The sequence below is a fragment of the Podarcis muralis genome, chromosome 14 (assembly GCF_964188315.1).
Source record: "Podarcis muralis chromosome 14, rPodMur119.hap1.1, whole genome shotgun sequence".
Taxonomy (NCBI): domain Eukaryota; kingdom Metazoa; phylum Chordata; class Lepidosauria; order Squamata; family Lacertidae; genus Podarcis; species Podarcis muralis.
Genome location: NC_135668.1, coordinates 622,301 through 645,186, shown reverse-complemented (window position 1 = coordinate 645,186; position 22,886 = coordinate 622,301). Strand labels below are relative to the sequence as shown.

General features: G+C 45.0%; 1 protein-coding gene across 5 annotated transcripts in view; it reads right to left on the bottom strand.

Annotated features, from left to right (window-relative positions):
- Positions 1 to 22,886, bottom strand: part of SNUPN (snurportin 1) — a 40,547-nt gene that overhangs the window by 14,460 nt on the left and 3,201 nt on the right. For 3 of the 5 annotated variants that reach the window (XM_077918846.1, XM_077918843.1, XM_028706033.2), the window contains exons 3-8: positions 17,555 to 17,717; positions 9,823 to 9,927; positions 8,192 to 8,288; positions 6,132 to 6,229; positions 5,098 to 5,175; positions 699 to 779 (exon numbers count right to left, since the gene is read on the bottom strand). In XM_077918846.1, the coding sequence (XP_077774972.1) occupies positions 699 to 779; positions 5,098 to 5,175; positions 6,132 to 6,229; positions 8,192 to 8,288; positions 9,823 to 9,927; positions 17,555 to 17,717 (622 nt within the window). The remainder of the gene's footprint in view (positions 1 to 698; positions 780 to 5,097; positions 5,176 to 6,131; positions 6,230 to 8,191; positions 8,289 to 9,822; positions 9,928 to 17,554; positions 17,718 to 22,886) is intronic. The other 2 variants (XM_077918844.1, XM_077918845.1) reach the window with 2 other exon arrangements.

Below are 22,886 nucleotides of genomic sequence, written 5' to 3'. Positions count from 1 at the left end.
ATAAAAACTACCTCCTGAGCTGTAGCCGATGCCTGCGCCAGCCCCAGCCATGTTCGCGAGTGACTGACAGCTGCCATCTGCTCCCCATCCACATGGTACTGGCCCATTTCTCTTCCTTCCTGCTAATCCGAATATTTGTGGCACACACGTTCTCTGCTCCCTCAAAAGGACAGGGTCAGATCTTTGGGGCTTAAGTTAAAGGAAGGCAATTTCAGCACAACATTGGACAAATCTCTGAAACCGTAACAGCAGCAGGACATCAGAGCCGACTCCCCTTGGGGGCAGGCTGGCTCTCCCTCGCTTGGACGGTCAAGCACAGGCTGGAAGCCATACTTGGGGGTGCCCAATCACAGCTCTGGGCTGTCTGCATCAAGCAAGGGGTTGAGGGCTTTTTCAGTCCAAGGCCTGCAGTCCCTCCCGGGTAATCTTTTGCATCCTCCTTAAAGCCATCCAAATTGGTGGCCATCACTGCCTTCTGTGGGAGCAAGTTCCATTGCTTAACTATGTGCTGCATGAAGAAATACTTTTTTATTGGTCCTGAAAACTTTATTAATGGGGGGGGGCAGTAAGCAGTAGCTGGAACCTGTTGCCCCTGGGGCTCCTACTCTCCAGGTTCTTTGGGGGGGTCTTCTCCACCAGGAATACAAGTCTTGGGGTTGAAAGTGACAGAGCTGTGGTGCCAACAGATGACTGCTTACCTCAAAGGGGAAATCTGTGGCCAGAACCTTGCACAGGCTTTCCGGTGTGCAGGAATAACTCTGCAGTCCCACAAATTTAAACTGAAAGGGAAGAAAAAGGGGGAAAAAAGAAAGATCAGAACTACAAGTGCTCACATCTGAGACTCTCCCATTCATCTCTCAATGGCTGAATGGAACCTCTAGATTCAGAGGCAGTGTATCTCTGAATCCGTTGCTGAGAAGGCTGCTGCCCACAAGGAAAGGGCTATGCTCCCCTCACTGGAGGAATCCTCTTTGGTGGGTGACCTGGAGCTCCCACAGCAAAGCATCTTAGAGGAGCAGCCTGTGTTGAAGAACCAGGGGGCATGCCCGAGGGACCCAGCTTTCCCACTGGAGAGCCTTCTGATAACCTGTGGCTGAGCCATGGGCTATGTGGCTGGAGGGCCACAGGTTCCCCATCCAGATGGGCTTGGACTCCCACTCCCACCAGCCCAGCCAGCATTATGATGGTTATTATTGTTGTTGTTGCTATTATTATTAATAATAATTTAATTTATACACTGCTATAAAATAAATAGATGGTGAAGATGGGTGTTAGACACAGAACATACACATGGAGTTGGGGGCCCACATTTCTTTCTTCAACAAGCCTTTAAACGGTGTTCAGCTCTCCAAAGTTTCCCAGAGAAGCAGTCAGCTGGCAGTGGAGAGGAAAATCCCAAGAGCCATTTCTGAAATCTTTCCAGACCAGAAGCCCTGTGTGGTTACAAGGGGGAAACCGTATCTTTGTGTGTGTAAACCAGAGAAAAGTGGGGGTTGGAGTGTCCAAGAAAGAGCATAGCTGGCAGGAATCCTGAAGAGGAGCACCCTATGCTGCAGCATTTTGTTGCAGCAATTAGTCCAGGGGTCAGCAAACTTTTTCAGCAGGGGGCCAGTCCACTGTCCCTCAGATCTTATGGGGGGCTGGACTATATTTTGGAGGGGGGGAAATGAACGAATTCCTATGCCCCACAAATAACCCAGAGATGCATTTTCAATAAAAGGACACATTCTACTCATGTAAAAACATGCTGATTCCCGGACCATCTGCAGGCCGGATTGAGAAGGCAATTGGGCTGGATCCGGCCCCTGGGCCTTAGTTTGCCTACCCATGAGTTAGTCCTTCAAACATAAAAGTCATCCACCTGAGACTAATGTTCTAAGGGGCTCTTTAGCACACTGTGGGTCAAATCAAGCAGTGTTCCTTTTCTTCATCAAAGCCTTCTACAAACTGAAACCTGGAGAGATGTGCTATTTGCTAAAGTTTCCCTGTACAGAAGGCAGACAGATTCTGCCCCTGCCAGCTTCTCCTGCCCACAGTATAGGCACCAGGAGAACGCCCCCCCCCCCACCAAAAGAAGGTAGGTGGTTTCTGTTTACATCTGCCTTTGTAACAGGGAGATTAAAAGCAGGGATGAAGTCTAGCTAATACCCAAATAGTAAGGAAGGAGGCACACACAATTTAATCTTCCGGAAGGTTTCCCTTATGCCCGGAAGGTGATATTTCACCATTGGGAGATGTTACTGTGTCCAAGATTGGCAAGTCCAGGATAAGCAATTCTTTACTGAATTGATCTACATCATATACACTGGGGTGGGGAACCTCAGGCAGGGGGCCAAATCCTTCCCAGACCTGCAGCCAGAGGAGCTGCTTTATAGATGTTTAATTTCTTCTTTGCAATGAGAAGAGAACAAAATTGTATACCTTGCAACTAGGCTGCTGCATTGCTGGCTGGCAGCTGCTTAGCAACTGGAAATACTACTACTACTAGTAATAAACATTTAGACCTCCTGCCTGGCCCCCGGAAGTCCCCCCAGGCCATTCCCCTCACTGTTTCTGCTTTGTACCCAGAGTGTTTTTTCCTGGGCGGCTTCCGTTTAGGGCTTTAAAGGTCAGCACCAACACTTTGAATTGTGCTTGGAAACGTACTGGGAGCCAATGTAGGTCTTTCAAGACCAGTGTTATATGGTCTCGACGGCCACTTCCAGTCACCTGTCTAGCTGCCACATTCTGGATTAGTTGTAGTTTCCGGGTCACTTTCACAGGTAGCCCCACATAGAGCGCATTGCAGTAGTCCAAGCAGGAGATAACCAGAGCATGCACCACTCTGGCGAGGCAGTCTGCGGGCAGATAGGGTCTCAGCCTGCATACCAGATGGAGCTGGTAAACAGCTGCCCTGGACACAGAATTGACCTGCGCCTCCATGGACAGCTGTGAGTCCAAAATGACTCCCAGGCTGCACACCTGGTCCTTCAGGGGCACAGTTACCCCATTCAAGACCAGGGAGTCCTCCACACCCGCCCGCCTCCTGTCCCCCCAAAACAGTACTTCTGTCTTGTCAGGATTCAACCTCAATCTGTTAGCTGCCATCCATCCTCCAACTGCCTCCAGACACTCACACAGGACCTTCACCGCCGTCACTGGTTCTTATTTGAAAGAGAAGTAGAGCTGGGTATCATCCGTATATTGATGAACACCCAATACAAACCCCCTGATGATCTCTCCCTGCAGCTGCATGTAGATGTTGAAAAGCATGGGGGGAGAGGACAGAATCCTGAGGCACCCCACAAGTGAGAGCCCAGGGGTCTGAACACTTATCCCCCAACACCACTTTCTGGACACAGCCCAGGAGGCAGGCACGGAACCACTGTATGACAGTGCCCCCAGCTCCCAGCCCCTCTAGACGATCCAGAAGGATGTTATGGTCGATGGTATCAAATGCCGCTGAGAGATCCAGCAGAACTAGGAAACAGCTCTCACTTTTGTCCCTAGCCTGCCTCTGGAGATCATCGACCAGTGCGACCAAGGCAGTTTCAATCCCATGATGAGGCCTGATTCCCAACTGGAAGGGATCCAAATGGTCCACTTCTTCCAGGAGTGCCTGGAGTTGTTCAGCAACCACTCGCTCAATCACCTTGCCCAAGAATGGAAGATTTGAGACTGGGCGATACTTGGCCATATTGGCCGCATCTAAAGATGGTTTTTTAAGAAGGGGTTTAATAACCACCTCTTTCAGCGGGTCTAGGAATTCTCCCTCACAGAGAGAAGCATTCACCACCCCACAAATCCCATCGCCTAGCCCTTCCCGGCTAGCTTTTATAAGCCAGGATGGGCAAGGATCAAGGAGACAGGTGGTTGGTTTGACTCGTCCAAGCAGCCTGTCCACATCCTCGGAGGTAACAGATTGGAATTGATCCCACACAACTTGACTAGACAGGACTCTAGCATTCTCCCGCCCCGGCTCTGCTCCCACGGTGGAGTCTACTTCTTCCCGAATCTGAGCGACTTTATCTGCAAAAAACTTTGCAAAATCATTGCAGGAAATCTTGTGGCCCGTACTGGCCACAAGATGTAGCAGGTTGTTCCGTTAAATTGCAAACCACCTGAAAGAGTCTCCTGCTGCTGTTTTCTGCAGATGCAATAGAGGCAGTGAAGAAAGTCTTCTTCGCCGTCGCTACCGCCACTTGGTAGGCTCGACATTGAGCTCTAACCCGTGTATGGTCAGCTTCAGAATGAGTTATCCGCCACCAGCACTCTTGCCATCACAGCGATTGTTTCATTGCCCTCAAATCTGTGGAAAACCACGGGGCTGTCCGGGCTCCATGCAATCGGAGAGGGCGCTTCAGAGCCAAACAGTCAATAGCCCCGGTTAACTCCACATTCCAGCAGACCACCAGGGAATCAGCTGAAAGGCCATCAACATGGGATAAAGCATCCCCTACCACTCACTGGAAACCATTTGGATCCATTAAGTGGTGGGGGCGGACCATCCGAATCGGTCCCACCTCCCTGCAGAGGGGAAGGGTCGCGGATGACAAAGAAGGGTGGATGATCCTGTGTAGAAGCTAGCACATGGTGCAAAAGCGAAGTCTATAGCTTTGTTCTCTGCACACTGTTGCCTCTGGCCCTGCCCACCAGCAGCATGTGGTCCTCAGAAAGCTGCCCAGAAGGGAATGTGGCCCTTGACCTGAGAAAGTTTCCCCTCCGATATATTGCCACAGCAAACTCTATTCTCCATGTGCCTGCCAGCCCTTGCGCATCCAAAACCAACAGCACCCAAGCACAAGGAGAAGGCATCAGCGAGTTTGCGGGTAAACCCAAAGGTATGCAGAAGCACCCACACAAAAAATAATAATTAAAAAATATTTAGGGAAGAACACCCTGCACCGCAAAAAAAAGGGGGGGGAAGCAGATTGAAGGCTGAGCATGCTGGCTGGTGGCAGGGAAGGGGGGAACAGGACTGAACACCAGGGATGGGGAGGGTAAATGGAATGGAGTATCCTGTAAGGGGGCCCTGAACAGGAAGACTTCACAGCAGATTATTTCCTTGCAGGTCTCACTTGTCTAGAACATCCACACTTCTGGGCAAAAAGGACTTACTGGATTAAGACGGCTTTTCTTTCCCAGGCCATCCTCTTCCTGCATTTTTGAATGCAGCCAATAGAACCTGAAGTCTGTCTGGGGGGGAAAAAGAGAGGAGGAGGAGGAGTTTGGACTTGATATCCCACTTTCACTCCCCTTAAGGAGTCTCAAAGCAGCTAACAATCTCCTTTCCCTTCCTCCCCCACAACAAACACTCTGTGGGGCTGAGAGACTTCAGAGAAGTGTGACTGGACCAAGGTCAGCCAGCAGCTGCATGTGGAGGAGCGGGGAAGCAAATCCGGTTCACCAGATTACGTGACTACCGCTCTTAACCACTACACCATGCTGGCCAGGAGGGTCATGTTAGGGGACTAAATGATAAGCAGCAGCCTCAAGAGCTCTGCCCTGAATATGGGAAATCCATCTGAAGTTCTATGAGCTCCGCATGGAACAACCCCAAAAGGAGGCAACACAGAAGCTTTGTAGAAGCAGAGCAACTGCTTCTGCTCTGGATTGTGATGCAAACTATCATGACTTCAACAGAATCCCTTATCTTGCTAAGCTCTTTTGTTGGTTATAGATTAAAAGAAAGTATATGGAGAGGTGGCCAAGACAAACAGGGATTCACTATTTAGGGCTAGTCTTGGTCACCATGCCAAAAACCGCAGTCAGCTGAACATCGGAAGCTGCAGCCACCGCAGAATGCTGCAGCATGGTTGCTGACAGGAGCGAGGCCCTGTCAGCGTATTAACACCTCTGCTCAGAGATCTGCACTGGCTGCCAATTTGTTACTGGGCCATGTTCAAGGTGTCACTATTAGTATTTAAGTCCCATAATGGCTTGGGTCTACTTTGCTCCCAGAATTGTTTTACCTCTTATATGCCCCCCATTAAATAAAAAAAATTAAAATTTAACTATGGGGCAACATCTCCAAAAACACCATTACAGGTGAGTTTTAGCAGAATCCAGGAAGTGTCTCAGAAAGGGAACAGAGAGGAGGAAACAGCTGCCAGGGATGCAAGCCAGTGGCAGGACCAGAGGCAAAAAGGTACCTGGCAGTCGTACACAGGGTGTCCCCGCCAACACATCACATCGAGGATGTAGTACATCTGCTGGGCCTCGCTGTAGATGCAGTCCAGGATTGTGTATTCTTCACACAACAAGAGGCAAGAGATTAATCTTGGCCAGTGGTTCCCAAACTTCTTTGGGCCGCTGTCCCTTGCTTCCATACACTTATCCCCAGTGCTCCCTACCCTATAACAGGCATTATTCAGAATAGTTGTTTGCACAACCACTAAAGAAGAGAATTACACAATAAAATTCAAAATTTTGTTGTTGTTTAGTCGTTTAGTTGTGTCCGACTCTTCGTGACCCCATGGACCAGAGCACGCCAGGCACTTCTGTGGCGAAGTTGCCGTGGCGAAGGGGCTTGAATAACTCAGAGAAGCTATGAACTATGCCGAGCAGGGCACCCAAGATGAACAGGTCATAGTGGAGAGTTTTGACCAAACATGATCCACCTGGAGGAGGAACCGGCAAGCCACTCCAGTATCCCTGCCAAGAAAACTCCATGGACAAAGACAACAGGCAAAATTCAAAATAGGAACGAATAATTGCACATTTAAAATCCAGTTAAAACTATTTGCTTTAGTTAATTCAGCCAAACTAAGGAAAGTGATCCTGAAGTTGCAAGAAAACAATGTTATAACAATGAACAATACAAATATGAAGAAACTTTGATCAAATTTACTCTAAGCTGTATAAAGCTCAAACAATTTTGGGGGGGGGGCAGGGTCGGATAGATGATTACTTGCAAAAACAACATCCAGCAAAAATCTCAGACTCTCCCAAAAATAGATAAATAAAAACCAATGGCCCTTTAACAATTCAGGTGTTATGCGATGCTATTAAAAAATCCAAGAAAGAAAAGGTACAGCGGCCAGCTGCTAACTATCAATTTTTTGAAGAACTTCTACAACTCTTACAACAAGGACAATGAATAATATACTCATATACCAGATAGCTAAAAAGAGGCCAACATCCCACTTATACCTAAAGAGGGATAAGATTTGACCTCAGTAAAAAAATATCAGCCAAAAAAAATATCAGCTGAACAGTGACTATAAATTATTTGGAGTGATTTTGGCAGCAAGTTTTTTTTTATTTTTTACAAGGCTGGTCATGATGTATATATATATTTTTATAGATCTATTTATAGATTTTTACCTAAAAGACAGTTAAGAGACAATGTCAGAAATATGTTAGATATTTTGGAGTATTTGAACTGTCAGAACAAGAAGCTGTATTGATTTTTTGGGATACAGAAAAAGCTTTTGACATTGTGAACTGGGAATTTCTGTTTAGAGCTTTGCAAGAAATGAACTTTGGAGATTTCATTAAATGGGTGAAATTGATTTATTAAGCAGAAGACAGCTCACATAATTGTTAAAGGAGAATTAACAAAACCTTGTGAGATACAGAAGGGAACAAGGCAAGGGTGCCAACTGTCACCATTGCTTTTCATTTTGGTTTTGGGAGTCTTGCTTAGAGATATTAGACAAGATGAGAGAATTAAGGGGATAAAGATTAAAAAACCCATTACAGGGAGTGGAAACTCTTATGAATAAATTAAAGGAATTTGGCATGCTAGCAAGTTTTAAGGTTAATCATTAGAAAATGAAAATTTTAATAAAGAATATGACTACAGAAGAACAAGACTTTGACAGAGAAAACTGAATTTCAAATTGACAAAAAAGTAAAGTACTTAGGTATTAACCATGAGAAATTTGAATTGTATGTTGTTTCAAAATAATTATGTTAAGATGTGGGTGGAAATTTAAAAAGAGATGTTAAGATGGAATAAATTATAACTGTCCTTGTTGGGTAGAATTTCTGCGATAAAGATTAATATATTGCCCAGAATGATGTTCTTGTTCCAAACAATACCTGTTATAGCTAATGACTTATCGCTCAAGCAAAAAGAAAAGAAAAAACCCATGGAAGGTGGGTAATGAATGGTACACGAAAGTTGAGTAAGGACCTGGAGTGCCTCTTTCAAGGAGATCTTTGCCCATTGGGAGATTGCAAAAAGGGAGGGGAATCAAGAAGTTACCTTTCCCTGTTGCTGAAGTATGGCGACTCCCACCTGGCAAAAGAGAAGGGAATCGGTTGACACAGAAACCGCTTTTGGTGTAAGCTGCAGTGGAGCCCTGGAAGGAGAGAAGAGAGGGAGGAGGAGGAAGGGATCAAGAACAAACAAGAGTGATTCCCCCCCCCCCCCACTGTAAAAGGACTTCCTAAATTGTATACTCCAAGTAGAGCGGGGGGGGGGGAGGCCCCCAAATCCCACATATATTTTATTATGTTTATATCCTTCCTTTTCTTCCATTGTGGAGCCCAAGGCAGTATTGCATGTGGTAGTAGTAGTAGTAATAGTAATAATAATAATAGTAACAACAACAAGAATAATTGTACCCCACCCATCTGACTGGGTTGCTGCAGGCACTATGGGTTGCTTCTAACATATATAAAAACATAACAAAACATTACACATCAAAAGGCTTCCCTATACAGGGCTGCCTTCAGATGTCTTCTATAAGCCAGATAGTTGTTGATCTCCTTGACATCTGGTGGGAGGGCATTCCACAGGGCAGGCATGACTCCCAAGAAGGCCCTCTGCCTGGTTCCCTGTAGCTTCACTTCTTGCGCGGTGAGGGAACTGCCAGAAGGCCCTCGGCGCTGGATCTCAGTGTCCAGGCTGAACGATGGGGGTGGAGACGCTCCTTCAGGTTTTCAGACAGCCGCCTGTTCAGACCCAGAACTGCTTAACTTTAGCCTCATGTGCCTTTAGACCAGCTAGCTTCAACCTTTTCACACTAAGGACCCACTTTCAACCCAAATATGCATATGGGGACCCATTTCTTAATCTTTTTACCATATATTTGCATGGTGGTAGTACTCCTATTGTGACCCACTTTCGATCAGGCTGTAACCCTCTAGTGGGTCCTTCCCCACCAGTTGAAGACCATAACTTGAGACTGTACCTTGGAACTGTATTACTGTTGAAACTCATTGAGTGATGGCTGCTCTCATTTCTTTTTTAAAAAAGAAACATATTAAGAGAAAATTATGTTTTTTTTAACAGCAGGAGTGGGGGACCTCTAGCCCATGGGCCAACTCTGGCCTGCCAGGCCATTCCTGGCAAGCCATGCCAACAGATGCCAAGTGGATGCTGGAGGAAGGATGGAGAGATTGGCTCCTCCCTCCGCCAGCTTGCTGACTCACCTATATGGAATTCTTTGTCACCTACAGTGATCATGCAAGTTGTTAAAAACAAGGCTGGGATCACAAAAATGTTAAAGGCCACAAACACAATGCACAATTAAACAAACCTATCAACAAAACAGTAGATAAGAAGCAGCAGGGAAAACAAGTTCTTAGAAATCATCAAAATACTTTTTAAAATGGAGTGTGTGTTTTTAAAATTAAAAAAAAATGCTCTGTTAAGCCCTGTTAAAATGCAGCTTGTTCAGATGGGGCGAGATGGAACAGATCCATTTCGTAGTCTTGGAGGAGTTTCACATGCAATAAGCCTTTGGACACGGACGCGAGAGTTGCCTGATTTCAAAGGTTCCTCAACCCCAGCTTGCCAAGCTATTAGAATGCGGCAGGAGACAATTTACAAAGCAGCAAGATAAAAACTCTTCCTTGGTTTGGCTTGTGGTAGAAGCCACGGTCTCTTACCTGAGATGCCACAATAAGAGCCCTCTTCCCCACAGGGCACACCACCAGCAGCCACTCCTGCACCAAATCTGGGGGCACGTCAATCAGCCATTCAGACAGCATCAGCTACAAAGGCAGTAAAGAAAATTGTTCACTTGTAGCACTGGGGAAAACGGCAAATGTCACAGCCTTCCCTGGCCTGGTGCCTGCCAGACACTGTAGGACTACCACTCCCATCAGCCCCAAGCAGCATAGCCAATGATCAGGGATGATGGGAGATGCAGCTGGAAAAAAGTGGAGGCACCAGGCTGGGAAAGCGTGGCGCAGAAGGAGAAATGCAACCAGAAACCTTACTGGTTAAAGCCAGGCCTGAACAGCTGTCAAGGCTATGAGATGGCCATAACCCAGCGGCAGAGCACTTGCTTAGCATGCAGGAGGCCTCAGGTTCATTCTCCCCTGGAAAGGACTTCCGCCCAAGAGCCTGGCAACCCAGTCAGTACTGAGCCAGCACTGGATTGATGATCTGAGGATACCTTCTCTGTTCCTCTTTATTTTTATTAATCCTGGCCCAAAGAGCCACTAGATGCAGCAAACCCCAGAGCTGCCACAATGAAGCAAACCGCAGAGCTCTAGGCACCTCTTGGGGTTTGAGATGGAGGAAGCTGCTGTGGTCAGGAGTGTTGAAGTTTCAAATTCCAAGAATGAGGGGTGCTAAAAAGTTGCAATGTGGCTCAGGAATTCTAAAGATACTTTGGTAAAACTGATTGATAAGATTCATTGATTGATAAGATTAACTGCTTGGTAAGTAAAATATGTGTAAAATTGCATAAAAAACAAAAAAATGATTGCCAAGTGCTTGAAGTTTTATTATTCATTATTATTGTTGTTATTATTAATCACTTTTCAGAAGGTAAAAGTAAAAGTTTTTCATTTTCTGAAAGCTGTTTATATGCTTCTTAATCAAAGGTAGACTTACTAAGCTAAATGTTTTCCAATCACAAAAATAATTGCAAGTGTGAACTCACACCCAAAAACATATTTTTAAGATCCCTCACTGAAGAAATGTACAAAAATTAAGTTTCTCCCCCTAAAATGACAATTCCTGCCTACTGCTGTAGCTCTAAGCCCTCCAGATGTTATTGGCCTACAACTCCCATGATCCCTAGGTAGCAGAACTAGTGGTTCTGCTACCTAGTTGAACGACGTGGCCCAGGGAGAGAGGGAAAAATATTGGAAGTGAACAGCTGGCTTCGCAAATGGTGTAAACAGGAACGGTTTGGATTCTTAGATCACGGACTGCAGTTTCTTGAAGATGGACTTCTGGCAAGCGATGGGCTGCACCTCACAGCGGTTGGGAGGAATGTTTTTGCCAAAAATCTCAGAAACCTCATCAGGAGGGCTTTAAACTGACTAATGTGGGGGAGGGAGACAGTGCACCTGAAGGTAGGAGTCTATCAATTGATGAAGATGATCATCCAAATGTCATAGACCGAATGGAGCAAACAGCATGCAGACCTAGTGGTGGGAGGAAAAAATCCTTAAATAAGAGACATGGGGGAATGATTAATGGACTTCAATGTCTGTACACTAATGCGCAAAGCATGGGAAATAAACAAGATGAGCTTGAGCTCTTGGTACAGCAACTAAATATGACATAATAGGCATCACTGAAACCTGGTGGGATAAGTCCCACGATTGGAATGTAATAATGGAGGGATACAATCTATTTCAGAGAAACAGACCAGACAAGAAAGGAGGAGGAGTGGCGTTATATGTCAGGGATGTGTATACCTGTGAAGAGATCCAAGATTTAGAACCTCAAAGCCAAAGTGAGAGCATTTGGGTCAAAATTAAGGGAGAGAAGAATAACAGAGACCTCATTGTGGGAGTTTACTATAGATCCCCAAGCCAAACGGAGGACATAGATTATGCCTTCCTGGAACAGATGGCCAAGCATGCAAAAGGAAGGGAGATAGTAGTAATGGGGGACTTCAATTACCCGGATATTTGTTGGATGTCAAACTCAGCCAAGAGCATAAGGTCAAACAGATTCCTCACTGGCCTTGCAGACAACTTCATTGTCCAGAAAGTGGGAGAAGCAACAAGAGGAACAGCCATTTTAGATCTGGTCCTAACCAATGTTGAGGACCTGGTTAGTGGGGTAGAAGTGGAAGGATCATTAGGCGCGAGTGATCATGCTCTTCTGAAGTTTACTATACAGCGGAAAGGAGCAGCCAAGCATATTAGGACTCAATTTCTTGACTTTAAGAAAGCCGACTTCATAAAACTTAGGGAAGTGCTGGGTGAGATCCCATGGACAGTAATACTAAAAGGAAAGGGAGTTCATGATGGCTGGGAGTTTGTTAAGAGGGAGATAGTAAAAGCACAACTTCAGGCAATACCAATGAGACGGAAACATGGAAGGTGCCTAAAGAAGCCAGGGTGGCTATCTAAAGAAATTTTAACTGAGTTAAGATTAAAAAAGGATGTGTACAAAAAATGGAAAAGGGGGGAAACCACCAAAGAGGAATTCAAACAAATAGCCAGCACGTGTAGACACAAAGTCAGAAAAGCTAAAGCACAGAATGAACTCAGGCTTGCTAGAGAGCAACAAAAAAGGCTTTTATGGGTATGTTCGTAGCAAAAGGAAGAACAAAGAAACAGTGGGGTCACTCAGAGGAGAAGATGGTGAAATGCAAACAGGGGACACAGAAAGGGCTGAACTCCTCAATGCCTTCTTTGCCTCAGTCTTCTCTGATAAAGAAAACAATGCCCGACCTGAAGAATTTGGAGCAAATGATTCAGCAGAGGAAACACAGCCCAGAATAACTAAGGAGATAGTACAAGAATACTTGGCTAGTCTAGATGTATTCAAGTCTCCAGGGCCAGATGAACTGCATCCAAGAGTATTAAAAGAACTGGCAGATGTGATTTCAGAACCACTGGCAGTCATCTTTGAGAATTCCTGGAGAACAGGCGAAGTCCCGGCAGACTGGAGGAGGGCAAATGTTGTCCCTATTTTCAAAAAGGGGAAAAGAGAGGACCCAAATAATTATCGCCCAGTCAGTCTGACATCAATACCAGGGAAGATTCTGGAGAAGATCATTAAGCAAACAGTCTGTGAGCACCTAGAAAGGAATGCTGTGATCACCAATAGTCAGCATGGATTTCTGAAAAATAAGTCATGTCAGACTAACTTGATCTCTTTTTTTGACAGAATTACAAGCCTGGTAGATGAAGGGAACGCAGTGGATGTAGCCTACCTTGATTTCAGCAAGGCATTTGACAAGGTGCCCCATGATATTCTTGTAAAGAAGCTGGTAAAATGCGGTCTTGACTATGCTACCACTCAGTGGATTTGTAACTGGCTGACTGACCGAACCCAAAGGGTGCTCATCAATGGTTCCTCTTCATCCTGGAGAAGAGTGACTAGTGGGGTGCCACAGGGTTCTGTCTTGGGCCCGGTCTTATTCAACATCTTTATCAATGACTTGAATGATGGACTCAAGGGCATCCTGATCAAATGTGCAGATGACACCAAACTGGGAGGGGTGGCTAACACCCCAGAGGACAAGATCACACTTCAAAACGACCTTGACAGATTAGAGAACTGGGCCAAAACAAACAAGATGAACTTTAACAGGGAGAAATGTAAAGTATTGCACTTGGGCAAAAAAAATGAGAGGCACAAATACAAGATGGGGGACACCTGGCTTGAGAGCAGTACATGTGAAAAGGATCTAGGAGTCTTGGTTGACCACAAACTTGACATGAGCCAACAGTGTGACGCGGCAGCTAAAAAAGCCAATGCAATTCTGGGCTGCATCAATAGGAGTATAGCATCTAGATCAAGGGAAGTAATAGTGCCACTGTATTCTGCTCTGGTCAGACCTCACCTGGAGTACTGTGTCCAGTTCTGGGCACCACAGTTCAAGAAGGACACTGACAAACTGGAACGTGTCCAGAGGAGGGCAACCAAAATGGTCAAAGGCCTGGAAACGAGGCCTTATGAGGAACGGCTAAGGGAGCTGGGCATGTTTAGCCTGGAGAAGAGGAGGTTAAGGGGTGATATGATAGCCATGTTCAAATATATAAAAGGATGCCACATAGAGGAGGGAGAAAGGTTGTTTTCTGCTGCTCCAGAGAAGCGGACACGGAGCAATGGATCCAAACTACAAGAAAGAAGATTCCACCTAAACATTAGGAAGAACTTCCTGACAGTAAGAGCTGTTCGACAGTGGAATTTGCTGCCAAGGAGTGTGGTGGAGTCTCCGTCTTTGGAGGTCTTTAAGCAGAGGCTTGACAACCATATGTCAGGAGTGCTCTGATGGTGTTTCCTGCTTGGCAGGGGGTTGGACTCGATGGCCCTTGTGGTCTCTTCCAACTCTATGATTCTAGTCTCTGGTGGGCTGAGTTTGAGGAAGGCTGCTCTAAGCCACTTCCTTGGCTGGCTGGCAAGAAGGGAAAAAGAGAAAGCTTATCGCTCAGCAAAGGCTGATAAGAAAGGCCTCCTTTTGCAGAGAAAGTCATAACAAGCTGGCACCTGCTTATGGACAGCATTGAAACAGAACGTGCTTCCCAAACCAGTGGGAACTTAAAGAACCCTGGCTGCATTTGTCCTTGGAAAACTAAGCAAACAAAGTCAGTCGAAGGCCCTCAACAGCCCTCACAGTAAAGCCAACCAAGGCTTCCCTTTCGCCTTCACCCCAAGGGCTCACTGAGTAAGCCCTGCACTGGCAACTATGAAGGACTCTTCAAATTTAAAATGCTTTGTTGCTTCAAAGTTGCCATGAAACTTCAGCATCCCAGGAACTCTTATGTCGCAGGGCTAGAGGGATTTGAGGATGGAACCATCCGTAGGGGGAGACTAGCTTTGTCCTCGTGGTTTGTGGGCTTTTGCTATCATTTTCATATGACTTTTTAAAAATTCCTTTTCTATTTATTACACTGAGTATTATATCATTCCCTTTTTGTGGTTCTTTCTTGCTAAATTACTTCAGAACTCACAGTAATGATTAGGATAATTTAAAATGCAGGGTTTGATTTTCATTTTAGTTTAAAAAAAGCAAACAACCCTGCATTTTTGTAAGTCATCTGGAGACTATTTTTTATTAGGAGACTCATAAATGAAATAAAATCAATAAATGAGAAATAGTCACATTAATATCACATAAGGGTCATTCCCTCAAGTAGTTTATTCTTTATGTTTATTTTCCCACTTTTCCTAGGTTGACCATTGTACATGAATAAACTCTTTAATTAAGCATAGAACTGTAGAGTTGAAAGGGTCCTCAGGGTCATCTAGTCCAACCCTTGCAATGCAGAAATCTCAACTGGATCTCAGTTTCAGTTACAACTTTCAAGCTGTATAAACACCATACATTTAAAGAACATCCCCCTTAACTCCAAAAAGAACAATGGGAAATGTAGTTTGCTAAAGGTCCTAGGAGTTCTGTGAGAGGCAAACTACAGTTCCCAGGGTTTTAAATGTATGGTGTGTACATAGCCTGAATCTGTGGCCCTCTGTGGTTCCACTTTCTCTTTCCACAATGCTCCCAGATGACCATAATTCCATTGCTTGTACTCAAAGCCACAAAGGAGAAAAATCAAATAAGGTTGTAGTCAACCAAGTTCTACTCAGAGGAGATCCACTGACATGAATGTACTCAAGTTAGTCATGTCCATTACAGTGGTGCCTCGCAAGACGAACACCTCGCAAAACGAAAAACTCGCAAGACGAAAGAGTTTTCCGTTTTTGAGTCGTTCCGCAAGACGAATTTCCCTATGGGCTTGCTTTTAAAATGCTGGCGGACGGCAGCGAACGCTTCGCTGCCGCCCGCCAGCATTTTAAGATCGCCCCGGGACAGCGGAGAAGTCTCCGCTGTCCCAGGGGCTTTTAAAATGCTGGCGGTCGGCAGCAAAGCCCTCCTGTCCCCGGAGCTTGCGGGGCGGGAGGTGGGGAGAAGGGCTTTTCTTCCCACCGCCAGCCTTCAGAACAGCCTTCTGAAGGCTGGCGGTGGGAAGAAAAGCCCTTGTCCCCCCCCCCCCCAGCCTTCAGAAGAGGTCGGGGGACAGACTGTCCCCGGACCTGGTCTGAAGGCGGTTTCCACAGGAACACATTGATTGATTTTCAATGCATTCCTATGGGAAACCGTGCTTCGCAAGATAAAAAACTCGCATATAGAAAAAACTTGCGGAACGAATTAATTTCGTCTTGCGAGGCACCACTGTAATTTCAATGGATTTCCTCCAAGTATTCTTAGGATTCGATATAACCCAAAATCTATTAACATTGTACCAACTATACAAAAAACAACAACAACCCACTCTCTTAATGGTGGTTATTATTTCTTAGATTTATAATCAGTCAGATAAACTTATTTGCTAAAAAAAGCTTGATCACTACAAAATACCAGATTGAGAAAGTTATAGTCTAGCACATGTGACCCCAATATATTAGAATTTTTTGTCTGATTTTCAGGGCACCTAGAGCAAACAGAGCACAATTTATCCCTAACAATCAATACTTGGCAAATTTCTTTCCAGCAATTCAAAAAGAAAACTGTCCAAAAATCCTATTTAAAACCCTACGGTAGTTATATACAAGGAGCAATATAACAGTATATTAACAGTATATTCCAGTATATTCCACCTCTGCTTGGTCACAAACACATTAAATGGTGTTGGATTTATAGTCATTCATCAGATTCCACCTAAACATTAGGAAGAACTTCCTGACAGTAAGAGCTGTTCGACAGTGGAATTTGCTGCCAAGGAGTGTGGTGGAGTCTCCTTCTTTGGAGGTCTTTAAGCAGAGGCTTGACAACCATATGTCAGGAGTGCTCTGATGGTGTTTCCTGCTTGGCAGGGGGTTGGACTCGATGGCCCTAGTGGTCTCTTCCAACTCTATGATTCTATGATTCTATGATCAATAAACATTTCCTGGAGAGCTTACAACACAATATAGAATAGCATTAAAAACCAATGGCAAATGACATGAAAATATTTCCTTCCCTAAAGAAAGGAAAAATTGTTCACAACCTGGATTTAAAATATAGTGTGAAAGTCTATGCTGACTATATGAATGCACCTAACATATTAATTAGGACCGTATCAGCAAATAATAGAGGAACTGAAACCATGCATTGTCCAAGGGAGGTACAAATCTAGTTCATTCCAACACCAAACTAATTGGTTTGATTGGGATTGTAAAAAGTCTCCTACAGTTGCAAATACGCCAGAAAAGTCAAGACAAATCACTCTCCAAAGATTATCAAGGAATTTATAAATAAGAAACACAGGAAGCAAATTAGGGATAAGAAAAGCGCTTTTCAGAGACACTTTTGGCTTAGCTCCTCTCTCTCTCAATATATATAACTCAGCCTTTTGGGGGAAAATTAATTTATAATTGTTTGAACAGAGATAATTTTTTATTAAGTTTCCAGTTTGTCAGATTAGATTGGAGGAAGTATTTGTACCTCATCTTTTTAATTCTGACCCGCTTCCTCAGGTAGATCAACCATTAGGTTCTGCTCTCAGAACCACAAGTCTACAGCCTCCTGCCTCCACTCTAAAGAGCCAGAAACTTGAATTCACATTTTGCTAACAAATAAGGCTCTGGGGAAAATTATGTCCCAGGAGGGAAATAATCAGAATGATACCTCATATACACAAAAGCAACAAGGGCTGGCTTCTATTTGGAGCCCAGTTTTCCCCTTGCTCAGTTTTCCTCTCTGCTACCAGTCCCCCTCACCTGGTTGGCGTAGCGTTTTGGTAGCTTCGTCCCGACTTCCATCTCCATGTCTGCACTGTCTGCACCTGCCCCCTCCTTCTCCTTCTCCTCCTCCTCCTCCTCGGTGCCTGTCCAATCATCCTCTGCCAGCCTCCTAGCATGGTTGACATAATCCAATCGCTTACTTGTCAGGAGAAAGAAAAAGAAGGAAAGATTTGAAATTTCCCACCAACTTAGATAGGAAAGAAAATTCTTTATATCCTGCCCAGTAACAATAGCTTTCGGGGTGACATACAAACAAAACAGTAATATTTTATTTAATATATATATACAAAAATTAAAAAATCCAATAAAACAAGGGTAAAAGACAAAACAAAATAAAATCAGTAAACAATGCAACTACTGTATTAGAACAAACCACCATTCCAAAGCAGAGATAGTAAGGAAAATGTCATAGAACAATAAATTAAGGAAGAAATGCAATAGCCCTAAAGCGATCAATTCCATAGTTAAAACCATTATACTAAATCCACCGTGCAGCTTTTGTATGGTAGCATCCTGCCTTCATAAGTCTGCCTGCCAGGCTGACACTTTCTGAACTTTTCATTAACATAGGGTTGCCATACTGTATTTCAAAAAGTGAAAATTCAGACAGAAAAGTTGATCAGCTTTTTTCCCCTTTCAAAATCTTGAAATTTTTTAAAAAAAAATTTGCAATCCTAATTAACACTGACTTTGATGTCTTGCTATGGTCTGTTGGTTTCAATCTGAGCTGACCAATTTTATTCCATGCTGTGAATTTAAGATCTTCCCTCCACAATTTTTGTCATTCTGAGAGTTGTATATTATGACCTAGATCTCTTTCCCACTTTACCATGGCTGATTTTACCTCCTCATACTTCACTGACCATTCTAATAAAATTTTATACATTTTGGACAGTGTTTTGTTGTCATTATATATCATCTATATCTATCTATCATCTATCTATCTATCTATCTATCTACCTACCTACCTACCTACCTACCTACCTACCTACCTACCTCTATCATCTTTTAAATTTTATTCAGTTTATTTACAACACGTATACACACACTTGTCAAACTGAACATAAAAATAATACAGAATCAAGAGAGAAACAAACAACAAGACATAAAACAAAACAAAAAAGTACAAATAAAACATAACATACGAAAACTTATACAAAACACATAGTCATACACACACACACCATATTTCAGTTCTTTTTTTCTTCCATTTGATTTAATCCTCAACATGGTTCTTTTATCGTTTTTGGTAAACCATCTCCTTTTTAGTTCATTATTACTCCTTTTTCTTTGTTTTTAACTTAAGTACCATAAATTATTTTGCAGAAATCAATCAAAATAAGTCCAAGTATTAATTTGAGGGCACTGCTATTAAAACTATTCTTTGTTTTACCCATTCTTTTTGGAATTTTTGTTTGGTTTGACCCCTAATTGCCTCTGTCAATCTGGCCAATTTAATATAATAAAATAATCTGTCTTGCCATTATTTTTTTGTCGGGATTATTTCTTTTTTCCAATTTTTGGCAATTAGTGTTCTCGCCACTTCCATGGCGTAAAGGAATATTTTCTTATTTTCTCTGGCAATATCTATGTCTAGTATCCCCAATAAAAAAGCTTCTGTTTTCTTAACAGTTTTGTTTAAACATTTTCTTTAACTCTTTGTACACTATATCCCAGAAGCCTTTGATTTTATCACATGTCCACAACATATGTATGAATGTCCCCTCTGCTTTGTTACACCTCCAACACAGATTTGATTTTGTTTTATGTATTTTACATATTTTGGTTGGTGTTAAATACCATCTGTAAAACATCTTTATTAAATTTTCCCTTATCACTTCATAAGTCATCATCAAGTCACTTTTGAATCTTGAAGGTTCTTTACTAAAGCCCTTTTTTATCTTGTTTAAATATGTCACATATTTGGTGGTATTGTAACCAATTGTTGACTTTACTTATTTCTTCAAAATTTTTTGAGTCTTAGTTGGTTGCCTTCTTCACAGATAATTTCTTTATACATAACCCATTCAACCATCTTGTTAATTTTCTTTACTGTCATGGCTCCCATCGGCAACAACTTCCAGGGTTTCTTTTGTTCCAGGATACCCTTATTTTTTTGTCCAGACTGCATATAGAGATCTTTTTATTACATGAGTCGTAAAATCTCTGTGAACTCTCACCTTATCGTAGCATAAGTAAGCATGCCAGCCAAACAGTTGTTAAAACCCTCTGTCTAATAAGTTGGAACGCGGGTGGTGCTGTGGGTTAAACCACTAAGCCTCTTGGGCTTGTCGATCAGAAGGTCAGCAGTTCGAATCCCCGCGACAGGGTGAGATCCCATTGCTTGGTCCCAGGTCCTGCCAACCTAGCAGTTCGAAAGCACGTCAAAGTGCAAGTAGATAAATAGGTACCGCTCCAGTGGGAAGATAAACGGCGTTTCTGTGCGCTGCTCTGGTTCACCAGAAGCGGCTTAGTCATGCTGGCCACATGACCCGGAAGCTGTACGCCAGCTCCCACGGCCAATGAAGTGAGATGAACGCCGCAACCCAAGTCGTCGTGACTGGACCTAACGGTTAGGGGGCCCTTTACCTTTTTAAGTCTAATAAATCAGTACAGTGGTACCTCGGGTTACATATGCTTCAGGTTACAGACGCTTCAGGTTACAGACTCCGCTAACCCAGAAATATTACCTTGGGTTAAGAACTTTGCTTCAGGATGAGAACAGAAATCGCGCAGCGGCAGCAGGAGGCCCCAAGCGAATGTAACCTGAAGTGTATGTAACCCGAGGTACCACTGTACGGGGAAGCTACCAGAATCATGGGAGGAGGCCTATATAACCTTAATCCCTAAGGAAACATCAGTTAAGAATTACCGATCTATATCTCTTCTTAAAAATGACTATAAAATATTCGCAGATATAATAGTAAGTAAATTGAAACGTATACTGAAAGACTATATTCATGAGGACCAAGCAGGATTTCTCCTAGGAAGCCATATGAAAAATAATATGAGATATGTAATAGATACTCTAGAGCTGGGGTATCCAACTGGTTGACCACAGGATGATCGTGGTCAACCGTGGGATCCTTATTGTGTTGTTTAGAATCATGTCTCCGCCCCTCCGCCTTTCCCTGCGTCGCTGTGTTTGTGTGTTAGCGAATGTGTTGTTGGTGAGCAATTTATTTTAATTCTGCACACTTACTGTTTAAAAAAGGGGCAACAACTTTGACCTGCCCCCCCTAAAAAAAGTTCAACAACTCTGAACTCCCCCCCATGGGTAGATCACTGCATGCCCCCCCCCCCCCGGGAGTAGATCGCAGTCTCTTGGGAGCTGGACGTCCCTGCTCTAGAGTATCTGGAAGTCACAATCGAAAAACAGGTGGCACTGTTATTTGTTGATGCAGAGAAGGCATTTGACAATGTCTCCTGGAGGTTTGTGAAAAAAACATTAGAAATGATAGGAGTGGGAGAATTTTTTTATAAAGGTATAAACGCAATATACTTGCAACAAAGAGCTAAACTAGTTATAAATAACAATCTAACAGAAAATTGTAATATAAAGAGAGGTACAAGCTAGGGGTGTCCTTTATTCACATTGTTATTTATATTGGTGTTGGAAATTCTGAATACGAACATTAGAAAAGAAAAGAAAAGAAAAGAAGGGGTATAATAAGGGGTATAGTTGTTGGAAACAAGACCTTCAAAGTAAAAGCCTTCACCAGTGACCTGACTATAACCACGGAGAACCCAAAAGAAAGTGTGCCAATAGTGATAGAGAAGATTACGGAATTTGGGCTAGTTGCAGGCTTTAAACTTAAGAAAGAAAAAACTAAAACGTTAGTCAAAAATATGAGAAGAGGATAGAAGAGAACTACATCATTTTACAGGTAGAGTCCATTTCAGATACAACAGCTAAAGGCCAGAAATGATAAGCATTTAAGAATTTAAGAGACAGCACCTGGCATGTTGCCTGCAGACAATTATATATACCGTATTTTTCGCACCATAGGACGCACTTTTTCCCTCCTAAAAAGCAAGGGAAAATGTGTGTGCGTCCTATGGAGCGAATGCAGGCTTTCGCTGAAGCCTGGAGAGTGAGAGGGGTCGGTGCGCACCGACCCCTCTCGCTCTCCAGGCTTCAGGAAGCTATCCGCTAGCCGTGGGAGACCCAGCTCTCCCACGGCTAGCGGAGCGCTGCATTAATCCCAAAGCTTGGGGCGTGCGGAGCTCAGCGCGCCCCAAGCTTCTGGGTGCAAGCAAGGTCTCCGCTAGCCCTGGGAGAGCCCCGCGACGTCGCACGGCTCTCCCACGGCTAGCGGACCGCTGCGCTAATCCCAAAGCTTGGGGCGTGCGAGCTCAGCGCGCCCCAAGCTTCTGGGTGCCGGCAAGGTCTCCGCTAGCCCTGGGAGAGCCCCGCGACGTCGCGCGGCTCTCCCACGGCTAGCGGACCGCTGCGCTAATCCCGAAGCTTGGGGCGTGCGAGCTCAGTGCGCCCCAAGCTTCTGGGCGCTGGCAAGGTCTCCGCTAGCCCTGGGAGAGCCCCGCGACGTCGCACGGCTCTCCCACGGCTAGCGGACCGCTGCGCTAATCCCGAAGCTTGGGGCGTGCGAGCTCAGCGCGCCCCAAGCTTCTGGGCGCCGGCAAGGTCTCCGCTAGGCTAACGGAGACCTTGCCGGCGCCCAGAAGCTTGGGGCGCGCTGAGCTCCGCATGCCCCAAGCTTCGGGATTAGCGCTCTGCTAGCCGTGTCTAGGCTGCAGATAGCAGCCTGCTTCCCGGAGCGTCGGGCGCCCTGAAAGCAGAGCTCCAGGCGCTTCGGGAACACATCCGCAGCGTGGGGAGGCTTGCAGGAGTTCCCCACAGGGCTCCCCACGCTGCGGATAGCAGCCTGCTGCCTGGCGGGTGGGGCGCCCTGAAGCAGAGCGCCCCTCGCGCCAGGCAGACATCCGCAGAGTGGGGAGCCTTGCAGGAGTTCCCCACAGGGCTCCCCACGCTGCGGATAGCAGCCTGCTGCCTGGCGGGTGGGGCGCCCTGAAGCAGAGCGCCCCTCGCGCCAGGCAGACATCCGCAGAGTGGGGAGCCTTGCAGGAGTTCCCCACAGGGCTCCCCACGCTGCAGATAGCAGCCTGCTGCCTGGCGGGTGGGGCGCCCTGAAGCAGAGCGCCCCTCGCGCCAGGCAGACATCCGCAGAGTGGGGAGCCTTGCAGGAGTTCCCCACAGGGCTCCCCACGCTGCGGATAGCAGCCTGCTTCCCGGAGTGTCGGGCGCCCTGAAAGCAGAGCGCCTGGCGCTTCCGGAACACATCCGCAG